The sequence below is a fragment of the Odocoileus virginianus genome, chromosome 27 (genome assembly GCF_023699985.2).
Source record: "Odocoileus virginianus isolate 20LAN1187 ecotype Illinois chromosome 27, Ovbor_1.2, whole genome shotgun sequence".
NCBI lineage: Eukaryota > Metazoa > Chordata > Mammalia > Artiodactyla > Cervidae > Odocoileus > Odocoileus virginianus.
Genome location: NC_069700.1, coordinates 35,482,984 through 35,497,258, shown reverse-complemented (window position 1 = coordinate 35,497,258; position 14,275 = coordinate 35,482,984). Strand labels below are relative to the sequence as shown.

Sequence of the window (14,275 nt, the reverse complement as noted above, 5' to 3'; positions counted from 1 at the left end):
CCCGCGGCCGCGGCGGAGCGGGCGGGGCTCCGCGCCATGACGGGAAGGTCAGTGGTGGCCGCCATGTTGGGACGTCTGTGACGGCCGACGTGTGGCCATGATGGTGAGGTCAGGCTCGGCCTCCCAGGGCCACCATATTGGGGAGGTCTGAGGGCTTTTTTGGCGGGTTTTGTTTTTGGTTTTCTTTTCTCTTTCCCATCTTGCTCACTCCTTTTCCCTGCAAGACCAAGTGTTCTTTCTCTCTGAATCCTCCACTCTTTGGTTGGGTGGAGGCATGGTGGTGGTAGTGTTAGGGAAGTAGTAGTTAGAATAGGGAAAAGGAGTCCGAAGAGACAAAACCTGATGTCAGGTAAGGTAAGCTCCTCTGTTTTTGCCTCATCAAACAAAGATTTGGAGTGGCGGACATTAAAGCCCCCTCGGCGTGTTACAGCTCTCGGGTCTTGGATAGACCGTGTTATACCTCTCAGGTCTCCAACGGACCGTGTTATAGCTCTTAGGTAAATCAGTGTTACAGCTCTATTTTATTTTGGTAATAGCAGGACAATCCATATTCCAGGCATGAGGGCACGTAGATCCAAAGACGCGAAGACAAGAGTGCCCCATGGCGCGGGAGAGAGAGAGAGAAAAGAGCTTTGGCTCCTCTTTTTATGTGTTTCTCTCTCCCTGGGCCTGTCCTATGTAAATTGGGCCAGGCAGGAGTGCTGTTTGTTTTACCTGAGGTTCTCACTCCAGTCCTCCGACCTTCCTTTGTTCTATTTTTGTAGGCTTTTCCCTTCCAGGTCTTTTAAGCACTGCCATTCTGGACTCCTTTTCCCTATTCTAACTACCTAACAGTAGTTTAGCAGCTAAGTTGTGTCCAATTCTTGCGACCCCCATGGACTGTAGCTTCCCAGGCTCCTCTGTCCATGGGATTCTCCAGGCAAAAATACTGTACTGAATTGCCATTTCCTTCTCCAGGGGATCTTCCTGACCCAGGAATCGAACCCAGGTCTCCTGCTTTGCAGGCAGATTCTTTACTGACTGAACTAAGAGGGAAGCCATTTGAGGGAGGCATGGTAGGCGCGCAATAAAGTCATGTTGAATTGCTTAATGGTGACAGAACATTACCTGCCATATCAGTAAACAAGGATCTAGCCACCACCTTACAGCCAGCCCCATTGGTGAGCCCTGAGGGAACAAACGCAGGGTGGAAACAAGGAATGCCCACCATCTAGCAGTCATCAAAGTGCAGCCACCCTCAAGGTGCAGCTTGAGGAAACTTTGGATGAGAAAACACAGGATACTAGCTCCAGATAACTGAGGTACATATCAAAGGAATGATTTCAGTGAGCTTAGCTTCTTGTATCTTCCCAAACATAGAAAAGTGCTAAATCTCTTAATTTGAGATATCTGGTTTTCTTTTATTGACAGTAATCTTTTGTCCCGACTTCCTGGTATTGTTGCAAAAACTCATATCATGGCTTCCTCTTCTGAACAGTTTTCTCAGGGTTAACTGAGAGGCTGTCTCCTGGGCTTACAGTCCTAAGAACATCCACCAAATAAAACATAACTTTCAACCTTTAGGTTATGCATTTTTTTAGTCAATAATGGTGAAAAGAGGAACCCTGCCAAAAGTGGTGAGACTAGAAACCTCTGCCTCTCTCCGAGCTTGGGGAGGGCTTTGTTTGGGTCATGGAGTAGACCCCAGGGATGCTCTGGGACCCAGTACAACCTAAGGTCATGGTTGGCTGGCCTCTGTGTTTTCCTGGCTTTTCACTCACTGACATTGAGCCCCCAAGTGGGTGCAGGCCCTGCTCTCAGCCAGATGTTAGCCCAAAAGGAGCTCCTGCCATCCCACGACAACACTGCATCCCATCATGAGGGCAGAAAGGCACATGCCCCTGGGCTCTGAGGGGCAGTTCAGGCCAGCGGGAGGAGGCTGTGTGGTCAGATAGTGGGATTTTTATAAGGTGCGATGGGTAGGGGGAGGGGCTTCCCTGGTGGTTCCAATGGTAGAGAATCCGCCTGCAATGCAGAAGACCTGGGTTCGATCCCTGGGTCAGGAAGATCCCCTGGAGAAGGGAATGGCTACCCACCCCAGTATTCTTGCCTAGAGAATTCCATGGAGAGAGTCCATGGGGTCCCAAAGAGTTGGATATGACTGAGCAACTAACACTTTAACTTGGGTAGGGGAAGATTTCAGAGATGTAGTTTTGTGTCGCCTGTGGATTTAGGTAGGGGGTTCTCCAGTCCCAACTCCATCACTAGACATGTGATCATATCCAATTAACATTTCTAGCCTGTTGGCTAGTAAACCTCATAGGGTTGCTGTGAGGACTGTGTGCGTGCTAAGTCGCTGTGAGGATTAGAAGAGGCAATTTGTATAAGGTGCTCAAGACACTGGGCTTCCCAGGTGGTTCTAGTGGTAAAGAACAGGTTGGGAAGATCCCCTGGAGGAGTGCATAATAACCCACTCCAGTATTCTTGCCTAGAGAATCTCATGGACAGAGGAGCCTGATGGGCTCAGTCCATGGGGTCACAAAGAGTCGGACAGGACTGAAGCAACTTAGCATGCACACTCAGGCACATGTGTCATAGTGTTTGTAGATAACCCATTTGTCTGCAGCATCAGTGCTGTATGGAAGCTCCCACCTGGCAAGCTGTTTGATTATATGAAGCTCTTAGCAGAGAAACCCCGAAGGGAAGCATGGGGAGTAGTGACAAATGGAAGTAACACTGTGGTTCGTAGTCTTCTTTGAGTCTCCCTCTTCCTCTTTGTATTCCTTCCACATGGATCATCAGCTACCTTTTCCTAACCCTTATTGCCAACCTCATAAGTTCCATTCCCTGTCTATGCCTCCAGTCCAGTTCTCCCCTTCCCCCAGTCTCCCATTGCCCACCCCCACCTTGTCCCCACCCTGGGTCCCAGTGTTTGCATTCCCACCACTTGCTTTATCACGGGGCATTTATCACTGGTCACACTGGGGGGGACGTGACAGCCCCAACTTGGTCAGGCCGCTGAGTCAGCCTCGCCCCCCCCCCCCCCCCCGCAACCCCCGCTTAGCTGCTCCCATGTGGTGTGGTTTCTTTCACCGAGTGTTGTTTTCCTTTCCTCTGCCTGTGTTTGCACGGAATGCCATGAATTTGATATAGTGATTGCCTAACACACATACCACATAATAGTATTTTCTTTCTTTCTGAAGCACTGTTTGCATGACAAATGAGTTGGTAACATTTGTGCCTCTCCTTGCAGCTGTGCAGTTCAATATATAAAGAATGAGCCTTTCAGCATCAATACTGGCCCTGTGTATTCTAAGAGGGCTTGAAACTGATGCTTAAACAAACTTAATGTTACAGCGTTTTGCAGAGTTACGGTCTATCTCCACACAGTGGATCTTGGCGAGATTTAAAAAGATACTGAAATGGAGCTATGCCCAGAGGTGGTCCCCAGTATGGGCTCTGTCATCTTTCCTTGTGTCTGGGGTCCTGGCTGCTGCTACATACACCCAGGGCCAAGTGACCCACAGCCCTCCTCTAACCCAACCCCAGCCCTGTCTTCCCTCCAGCCTAGAACCCAGCGTGTTTGCAGCAGTTCCTCTACTCCCACCCCCACACTGGTCCACCTCTGCCCCCCTGGGTCTAGCAGGACTTTGGGGGTCATGTGCCAACAATTAGAGCATATTTGCTGATCATGCTTCCCTCCCTCCCATCCCCAAGAAGAAGCCTCACAATCTGAATGAAAAATTCAATCAGGAAAAAAAACCTCGTGAACAAAGAAGTAAAAACCTTAAGGGCCATCGTTCCTCCAAGCCTCGGGCCTCTGCATTCTCCTCCTGAACTCCCCACTCCAGTCCGCCCCCTCCCTCGATTGATAACCCTTCAGTGTCCTTCATTACCGGCTTCAGTAGAGTCAGCGTGGTCTGCCTCCTCCCAGCGGCATTCCCCTGCTTCCATCACTTGGTCTTAGCACTCCTCTGGCACCACTGCCCTGGTCATGTCTTGAGCCGCCCTTGAGGCCCCTCCAGGCCTTCTCGGATCCGCCTATGTCTCTTGCGGTTCTGCTGCTGGGCCTGTATGGGAACACACATTTCCAAGAGCAGGGCAATACTGCAAAGTCAACAGATGTCCTCCGTGCCCTCCTTTCTCATCACTTTGTTGTGGGTTTTTTTTAAATAAGGCAAGCAGCTCGAGCAGCTCAGGCTGTGGTCCGTCTTCTTGATTTATTAAAGGCAAAAGTGGGAAAACAAGCTCCAATGTCTAAATCTACTTTGTAACCACATCCACACATTTAGTGGAGATGAGGGGCCGCTCTGAGGACGCTCTGAATTCCCGGGGGGCTGCCACACTGCTTGCTGTTCTGCTGACCTCTCTCTGCCTTGGCAGAGCCTTGTAATAATAACAGCCATGAATCTTTTAGTGGGTTCCTTTCTCCTTCTCCTCCTGCAAAAAGCCCTACACACATTTATCTGGTCCTTAAAGATGTGCTGGGACCATGGACTTGCCCTTGATCCACCTTGTCCCCAGCCCCAGGATCCCTCTTGGCTATTCTGGGCTTCCTTGAACCACAGCATGGGTGGCGTCACGCTGGGGTGGGGGCCCTGGGAGAGTACGGCTGGAAACAAACAATGTGGGTGTGATTTTCGGCTCAGATGTGGTCTGGGATGGCCCCTGGTCCATCCAACATCTTGCTGCCTTATCTCAGTATCCTGACCTATCTCTCTAGGTCAATGAAGGGGCAAATAGAGTCACAGAGAAGTGTCAGAAAAGGGTCAGTGAGCAGTTATGTCACCTGCTTTTCAACATTGGCTGAAAATTAAACAAAAGTCACTCTTCTGGCCACTTTTACACTTTGATATCTGTGAGTAAGAGTTCCTTTAGCGCCATGAAATACATTCTCTGATGTCAATAATGAATTGTGTATGAAGAAAAATGTAATGCTTTCAGAATATTTTCTTTTGGGCTTTGTCCATGATTAGATTATACTAAATTATAGAGTACAGATATCAAGCAATTACTCTTTGCTTTTAACCATTCAATTTCGTGGCAGATCCACGTAGTGCAGTAATTATAAAATCACACTGATGTGGTTACTGAGAAAATGCCTCATCATCTCTGTCTTGTGAATCTAGGCTCAGGTTGCCCTATGAATTACCCATGGTCCTAAGTGTAAAAGTACACTTCAGATGAAAACGGGTAATCTGTAACTCTCTGTAATTGCCAGGTAACTGGAGAGATTCTTGCAGGTTTTGCTGGATAAGCCTCACCAGGATGCGGGGAGAAGGGGCATCTTTGCCCTCCTGGTTCCTCTGGGCACTTCCCCTGTCTGATGCTGCTAGGTCCTGCTCTAGGCATCCTCTAGCTTTAACCAGGAGTGTGTCTCTCTTTACTTCTGTTTTGTGAAAACATGATCCTTTTGTCCTTGACTCAGCTCAGAACCTCTCCAAGCTACCACTCTATCCTCCAGTTTCAATTCCTTCCACGACTGTGTGTGTCCTGTAAGCAATTGAGTCCGATCTCCTGGAAATGGAGGCGCTTAGAAAAAAAAAGAATTATTTGAGCCGATGGTGAGAAATCGAACACTGGCAGGAGGAGGAAAACCGAAGGAGAAAGGCGCCGACACTTTAAAGAGGCGGCCAGGGCGCCGTGCATACAGAAGCAGGTGGCTGAGCCCCCGTCTGGCTCATTACGGGGAAGCACAGCGAAGGCCGCCGGGTGAGGCTGCGGGACAAGCCGGCTGCGGCTGCGGCGCGGAGCTTCCAGCGGGGCTGTCCAGCGGAACCTACAGCACCCTTGCGCTTCCCAGGTGCTCTGCTTGCTGAAGCAATTCCCACTGAAAAAGATGCAAACCGGGACTTCTCTGGCCGTCGCAGGGAGGGGGGTTAAGACTTCACGCCCCCAATGCAGGGGGCACGGGCTCCAACCCTGGCGGTGAAATTAAACCCCGCATGCCCCGCTGCAAAAAAAAAAAAAAAAAAAAAAAGGATGCAGACCATCTGGGGTGAAATCTCCCAGGAGTCTCATTCCCCTCCGTGGCATACATCTCAATACTGCTATGCAACCCTCAGGAGCTTTGAGAAAATCCCCCAGAGGGTGCGGGGACCCTGGCCCCAGAAATGGGCGCCCCCTGCTGGTGACGGGGCAAGGTGGGCTCACTGTCGGGGCGGTCCCCAGCAGAGGGCGAGGGGAAGGCGCCAAACAGAGACCGCGAGAAAGAGAGCCTTTTGTTTTTCTGCTTCTCGGAATGCGTTACTGACCGACGGAGGGACTTAAGGGGGCTGGGAAGGGCGAGGAGGGGTCCTGGATCTGGTTCCTGCAATCCCACGCTTTAGAGCGAGATTCCTGTGTCTCTTCCTCCGCACCCTCCGACGTGCCCTGCAGCAGCCCTCTCTCCCCACTTATTAGCGGCTGTCTTGGCAGTACTTCCCGGGATCTCGCAGCTGTGCTTGGGTTGATCAGTACATGCATCGAAAACTGTGTGAGCGTGCACAGTGCAGGCTCTGGGTCCTATGTAAGGTTGGGGGGAGGGCGTGCAGAGCACCCCAGACGAGGATCCTTTTTAGGGCTGGAGTCGTGTCTTCTTCGACTACTAATCCAGGGCTAAGCCCTTAAAGTGGCTGGGGCGGGTGAAAATTCGATGTGGGCACCGTTTAATTGCTGGTAACCTAAGGATGGAAGGAGCTGTGCTTCCTATATGGCCCCAATTTATAAATAAATGAACATCCATTAACGTAAAATTAAATTACAGTGAAATTTCCCATACAGTTTTGTTTAGAAGGCAGAAATAAGTGGGTTGGCTGTGTAATTCTGCCGCAGATGCTGGAGCGTGTAGTCACACGGTAATAATAATAGTAATTTGCTTTTTGCTGGTGTCCCCGACCCCCGGATCTCAAGGCAGATATTACCACCTTGCCTTCGAAAAGGCTCATTGAGGTTAAAGGGCTGACTAGAAGTTACCCAGCAAGGGGTTGAGTGCAGAGGCCTTAAAACGCTTTGGTCCATTAGACCTCAAGTCAGTAAACAGAAAATGGACCAGTATGCAGGAGACCTGAGTTCCAGTGCTTGTTCTGCCACTGGCTCAGCATGTGGGCAAAGAATGCTATTTCTCTGGCCTCACTTTCCTCATGTAGAACAGAAGAGCCAGAGAAATCTTATTCCATGGGTCTCAATATGTGATCATAGGCACACGCTTTGCTAATATATGCACCATTTATGGTCAAACCCTCTCTGAGCGTTGTTTCCCCCTTTATGGCATGACCAGAATCTGACCTTTGTAAATTAAAATAGTAAATAAAAGAGTCATTTATGTATATTTCATGATTTATTTGCTGGTGGGGGATTCGTTTGGGAGAGGGTGTTTTCCTTCCAAATCCATGGATGAGCCGTGCGCATTTCTGGGGCCTCTCTGGGTGGGAGGGGATCCAAGTTCTGTCCACCTTCTCCCCTGAGTGGCCTGTCATTGGGCTTATGGAGAAAAGCAAAGGAGGTTTGCAGCTCAGAAGGGTCGGCAGATCCGTTTATGAAACCACCTTGTGAATCTGTCTGCGGGTCTGAGGAAGGAGGGAAGGTCTGGCCAGGTTTGCCTCCAGCTTTCTGTGTTGCCTGGGGCTAGGAATTTAACCTGCCTGCCCCCAAACAACACTTCCTCCCCCCCTCTCCTCTCCTCCTGGGGACTAGGAGAAGAAATTAGTAGCTGTTTGTCAGAAAAGACCTAGCTTTGCACCAGTGACTCAAGCTGACCTTGACTCAGGCAATGCCAAATGGGGCTGAAGACTTCGGTTGGCAGAATGAATTGGGGGTGGTGGTGGTGAAATTGCAGGCTTTTGTGGCCAGTCTGCCCCAGGGTTTCCTTCAGAGTCACCACCCAGCCTCGGGGGCGTCTGGGGAGGGAGGGAATGGATCTCTGCAGGGGGAGGCTTGGGGTCTTTGTCCCTTGTAATCCCCTGCCGGGCAGACGTTAGGGGAAGGGGTCTGGGGCCTGGAGATGCCCCTGGCTGGGGAATGGGGCTCCCCGCCTGCGACGGCCGTCTGAACCCCACCTCCGCGTTCACCACCGCCCCTTCCCCACGCCCCCTCCCCCCGGCGTGATTAGGCTCCCCTCAGAGATAGGGTGGGGTGAGGGTGCTTGCAGGAGAAGATAGCTTTTGGTTCTCAAGAGCAAACCAGAAAAACAAATGACAGCCCCCCGAAATCCTACTGGGCTGCGCTGCAGGAGGTGAACCCAGAGGTGCCCGCCCGCCCCGTACCCCCGTACCGTTCCGGGAGGATGGCAGCACCTCGCGGAGCAGCCCTTCCAGGGTGGCCTGGTACTTTTCCAGCTGCCTGGAGTTCATCCTCATTCCAATTTCTACAGGAGCAGTCAGCTGTGAAATAAGGCAGCGTTAACAAGAAGGGAGAGCAAGCCGTTAATCCCTGGGTGCCTACAGGTGGCAGGCTGGACTGCGAGGACCACCGCCCCCCACTCCTCCCCATCCTGCGGGGGATGGGAGGGATCTGTTGGGAATTCTGGCCCCTCCCTCAATCTCACCTGGGGCCCGTGCCTGAGACCAGCCGGGAGGGAGGAGGATCACCACGCCTCCCCTGGTGGGGAGTCTGAGGAAGCAAATGCCCTTCCCCTTCGCGTGAATGTTAATAGCTAACACGTGGGAGTCTTATTAGGTGCCAGGTGTCCTTCTAAGGCCTGTTAAGCCTCTCAATAATCCTATGAGGTAGAGACTATTAGAGCTCCCATTTTGCAGATGAGGAAACTGAGGACAAACAGCAGTTGAATCACTTGCTCAAGGTCATACAAGGTTCCCAGTAGCAGAGGGAGAAGGGCACCCAGGGGGCCTGGCTCCAGGGTCCATGCGGGGACCCCTAGGCGACCCTTGGATGGAGGAGTTGTCTGGAGGCTCTCCAACAAGAGGGGTAGGGGGGGCAGAGCCAGGGGGAGCCAGCTGATCTCACCAGCACCCCTAGAGCTTCCCAGTTCTGTGGTCTTGCTGCACAAGCCAGCGGGCAGACTCTGAGACCCCCTGACCCTGGAGAGCCGTGGTGGAGGAGTCCCAGGCCCACTCCCTCTTCTCCTATCCAGCTCACCGGGGGTGGGAAGTGGGCTCAGGAGGCCTGGAGGACAGCCCTGCGTGCCGGCCCGTTGCTGTGGGAACTGTCTTTTCTTACTTTAAAACGAAGAGGCTGGACTGGATGACCCAGAATGGATCTCATGGTTCTGGGGGAAGGAGAGGGGGCAAGAGGTACCCACCCCAGCTTGGAACCCTCAGCAGCCTCCCAGGCCCTGCTGGCCTCTTTGCCCCCTCAGACCCTCCTGGGCCTCTAGGGCCTCAGAGCGGGGCCTCTGCACTCGCTCTTCTTTCTTCTGGGATGTTCCTGCTCTAGCTCTTTCATGGGTGGCCCCTTCTTACCCTCCAAGTTTCAAATGAAATGCCACCTCCTCTCCCTGGGGAGAGAATGGGAACGAGGCCTCCCCTCCCCTCCCCCACCAGCCCCGCCCTCACTCTCTATCATGCCTCCTTATTTGGTGCCTAAAATGATTTCTTGTCTCATCATCGGTGTCTGTCTGTCCCTCCTAGGATGGAACTCGTCACCTGAGTGTCTAGTTCACAGCACGCTCTGTGATGCCTGGGGGACCATCCCCTACTGGGTTTCTCTGTACTACCTCCCCAGTCCCACACCCCATCCCCCCACCCCGTGTCTTCTACTCACCTTAATAACTTCCTGTTTTTCTTCCCAAGGCTCCGCGGGGTCCACCTCCTCTGACCTCTGCTGTACACTCAAGGATTTCTTTTGCCCCTTGTACCTCTCCTTTTCCTAGGGGCCGAGCACAAAATCGTGTAAAACTCACCCTCTCTCAACCACTCGTGGCTCTTTGGGGTTTCTATTTGGAGTGCTAAGGGGCCTGACCCCCCACCCCCCACAGGCCAAAAGAACCCCCTTTCCCAGGCACCTCTCTCCCAGGGCATCTCAGACACCCGGTGACTTCACACCATCCTTGGATTTGCCCACCACCAAGTCAACCCAAAGAGGAATCCTTCCTTTGTAGTTCAAACATCACACCCAGGTTGTTACTGTTAATTAACATGCTAAAAATAATGGCCACCCTTCCTGCATATTAAGTATGAAAATGTGTTTTTCATAGCAAAGAGCCTATAAAAAAGAGACGGCAAGACGGCCCAGCCTGTGAGGGCACCATGGGGTGGCCCAGAAACTGGAGTCCCTGGGAGGTGATTTATAAGAGGCAAGACAAGGAGATGAATTATGGAGAAAGGAGTCTGCAGCTTCTTCATAAAAATCCCCATGCCTGGCAATTACGAGGAGGAAACCACGGCGCAGATAAGTGCCAAGCACCCTCTCACTGCCATTTTGCCAGTTCGTGTAGCACCGAGTTAGGCTCTTTCTGTCCAGCCTCTCATCTTGCTGGGTATCATGCTTGCCAGGCCCCCGGGCACTAAAGTCAGACACAGTCTGTTTCTTTGGTTTCTCTGAGGATGTTACGGGGGTTCAGCTCTGGGCTGGCCCTGGGCAGCAGTGATGCTGGGACAGTCGGTCATCTTCCCAGAGGGAACCAAGTGGTAGGTGGGAGGAGGCAGGTTTAGGGAATCTGCTGCATCTCTTTGCAGCCCACTGTGTTTTCTCCTCCCGTGAAGGGTCCAGCCTGGCCCCTGTAAAGCCACATGGTCCACATAAAAAAAATCTAGAAAAAAAAAATTAAGAGAAACGGGGAATTCCCTGGTGGTCCAGTGGTTAGGACTCTGCCCTGTCATTGCCGAAGGCCTGGGTTCAATCCCTGGTTAGGGAACTAAGATCCCACAAGCTGTGCAGCACGGCCAATAAAAAGAAAAGAGATCAAGAGACAAAGGTGGAAAGGCACTCAGAACTCCGTGACATCTAAAGTAAAAGGCCCAGGGAAGTGGGTCCAGCAGCCCAGTTTTCCACAGGCCCTACCACCTAGGTTCCACTAAGCCTGCCCTGTTTTCTTCTGGGTTCTAAAGAGAAGAAGGCTTTGGCTGCCACTCCCTGGAAAGGCACCTTCTTTCCTGCTTGAACGTTTGTACCCACCTGTCCATCCTTCTCTCTCAGGGACCCCAGAGCAGGTTCCCCTCTTCTTCACCAGCCCACTGTGTTTTTTGCTCCCCTGAAGTCAGTGCATACTGTCAGCATCGCTTCTGGACAATTAATCATGTCCTGTCTTGTGACATCTCCCCGCTTGTTTTCTATCATGAGTGAATTTTTCATGTTGGCTCCCGAGCTAGCTCCTTGAGGATGGGAGGTTCTGAGATTTCCTTGTGTGCCTGACCTTTCACCCAGGGTGCCCCTCTGTGCTGCAGAGATGCTCTGCAAATATTTATTGGCTTGTTAATTGAAAACTTCCTCTGAAAGGATGGGCAGGGGTAGGAAAAGATGTCACCTGTGGGAGCCACTGACACCTTTATGGTACTGCTGAAGGAGTGAAGGTGGCTGGGGGATGGCTGGAGCCTGGGGTTATCTGGAGTTCTTCAGGCTCACCTCAGTGTCTCTGGCATATCTGATTAAACGTGGGTTTCCTGAAAGGATGCTTGTCGTTGAGCAGGCTTGTGGGTCACCTTGGCCACACTTGGGAGGCGGGCAGCCTGGGAGTATCTTACCTGCATCCTCTGGACTTCGCCGTAGGTGAAGATGGGAACAAAGGCTTCTGTCTGGGAGGCCAGCATGGCGGCTGCATGCACTACCAGCAAGATGGCCGTGGCCTTGCGGGACAGCATTCTGGAGCTGGACAATGACAGGGAGCCCCTGTCACCCCGTGTAGGGCTCAGGGACAGACCACTGTATTGGAGGCTGGCGCCCTCAACTCTGGTCCATGCCCCACCTGGGCCTGTGTGATCCTGGGCAAGCTGCTTACCCTGTCTGGATTTGGGCCTGGTGTGGGGTTGTACCAGAGGAGCTCAGAGCCCCTTCTCTGCCCCAAACCCCCAAGAGAGGCCGCCCTGCCCCCGGACCATACCAGAAAAGAATCATCCCACTTGTTGGCCCTTCCTTTTGTTACTGGGGCGGTCTTCGGGGGTCAGATGGGCTAATGAAGCAGGAGCAACCCCATACTGCCGATAAAAAACTCTTAGATTATCAGTAGAAGCAAGTCCCGAGATCCAGAGAGCCCTGCCTGCTCCCAGAGCCAATTAGGATAAGAGGGATGGATCCAGGCCCATCCGGTCCTGCTTGGTGGTACCAGGCCAAGACCCCAGGTCTAGAGAGGAAGGGGTAGAGACCCTCTGCCCAGGTGGAGCAGAGCCGGATGGAAAACTCCAGCCTGGAGCCCCACAGAAGAGCAGGGCAGGGTCCCCGCCCCTCTGGGCCGGCGCTGGCTCTCAAACAAGTGCTTCCCCAGCTCCAGCAAGTCTAGGGGCCTGCTGGCCGCCTTCCAGAAACAACTTTCTTCCTGTACCACCCCCCGGCCCCCACCACATCCAGTGCCACCGGTGCTGGCAAGGTGCCAGCGTAAGAGCGCTGGAAACATCCCAGAAGTGAGTGTGTCGGGAATAGCTGGCAGACCAAGACCGCCAGGGAACAGGTGGGCGTGGGGACCCCAGGAGTGCAGAGCTGAGAAAGGGGCGGGGTCAGAGTGTTGCCGGGGGTCGGGGCATGGCCTGCGGGGCGCCGGCAGGGTTGATTCCTTCCACTTAGCACAGGGGGGTCCCATTCCAAGCCGTCTCCCACACACGCCTCGCACCGGTCTGGAGCAGGTGTGATCCGGGGAGGGGAGGAGACCTGCGGAGGTGAAGGGACCCACTTGAAGGCAGTAGGGGCTAGAGGCCGGCCCTTCTGAGGCCTGGTGCGCGTGGCCTCTGCCCACAGAAGGGGGAGGCACCGCACGGGGCAGGACCCCCGAGCGGGGAGGGGAGGCCGGGGGCAGCCTCTGCTGCGGCAGTGGTGGGGGGTTACAGGGTTCAGATTAGGAGCTTCTGGGGCTCAACTCGGGGCTCCCACAGCCCTTGGGCGGACTGGATTCCATTGGGAGGAGAGAGTCCTACCCCAGACTGGCCCCCGAGCTTCCCTTTGGGTCCGACTCCGACCCTCCCTTTGGAGAGAATCTTCCAGGGCTGTGGGCTTGCACCTTGCCTCTCCACCAGGACCCGTCTCCTCGGTCATCTGAAGGCCCCCCGCCTTCTCGCTCTCTTGCTGCCCCGTCCTGCATGGTCTCCCCATGTTGCTAAACTCCACGAGCGAGAACAGGAGGGCTCAGACGGCCAACGCCTGCCATTCTAGGGGGGTGGGAAGGACCACCCACCCGCTGAAGACCGCCTCTCAGAAGCGGAGGCCCCACGCCCTGTTGAGGGGACAGGGCGCGGTGAGGAGGGGGGCTTCGAGTCGCAGACCCCCTCTGCTTGCTGCAGAGTCTCTGGGCCCCGCTCCCTCGAGGAGGACCCCGCTGTATCACACGGCTGGTGCTTCATTTCCTTCGTGGAGAGGCTACGGATCCCTTTCCATTCTGGTGTTCACATTTAATTCACTCCATCAGAATCAATAAAAACGTTAAATAAGAAGGCGAACATCCAATTGCTGCTCACTTTCGTGATCCAACTGGCAGCCGGCATGTCACCTATGTTTGTTTGCGTTCTGGGCGCTCACGGTGGGAGCGAGAGCTTTTTCACTGTAGGACGAGCTGCTGACTTTGCCTTTTTCCATCCCTGCGGCTGAGGCTCAAGCGCTTTTGCCAAGGGGTCGGCAGTCTCTTCTTCCTGCTGATCTTGTCCAGCCACCGTCTCTCCTGGGGGCCCCAGCTCTTCTGTTAGCTTCCCAGAGCCCAAGCTCCACGCCGGGCGGGCGGCGCTGCATCCGAGCCGGTCCCTGGCTTGGGTTCCCGGCCTGCAGTTGATGACCAGGTCTCCAGGCAGCTTCTCTTTTGCCGGGATTCGTACCCCCCACTACGCCTCCAGCCCTGCCCGCTGTGTGCGGCTTTACCTGGCGCTCGGTCTGCAGCCCGGGAAGGTACTGAAATGTAACGGAGCCCCGCAGGAACAGTGGGCTCACCCCAGAGAGCTCTGGACTCAGCGGGCTCGCGCACACCCCATCTTTGGGCTCAGGCTGACCACCCCCCACCCCCTTCTATGGCTACTCACAGTGCACGTGCGTTCTGAGTGGGCTGGGCAGGTCTCTCTGCTTGTCTGCTGTTCCAGCTGGTCCCACCGGCCCTTATATACCTCCTGCCTCCCCTTAGAGTCCATTAACCTTTGGCCAGACCTTTGGATGCTCTGGATGAGAAGTCTGGATTCCTGGAGCTCGTAGAAACAGCAGGCAGGGCTTGGGCATGTCGGCCTTTCCTGGAAGG

General features: G+C 53.7%; 1 protein-coding gene across 1 annotated transcript; it reads right to left on the bottom strand.

Annotated features, from left to right (window-relative positions):
* Window positions 1-3,971: 3,971 nt before the first annotated feature.
* MLN (motilin) lies at window positions 3,972-11,714 on the bottom strand. The gene is made up of 5 exons (XM_070456914.1): window positions 11,598-11,714; window positions 9,679-9,783; window positions 8,231-8,339; window positions 5,667-5,836; window positions 3,972-4,049 (listed from the first exon to the last, which is right to left on the bottom strand). Exons 1-5 carry the CDS (start codon window positions 11,712-11,714, stop codon window positions 3,972-3,974), a joined length of 579 nt encoding a protein of 192 aa, XP_070313015.1.
* Window positions 11,715-14,275: the final 2,561 nt, after the last annotated feature.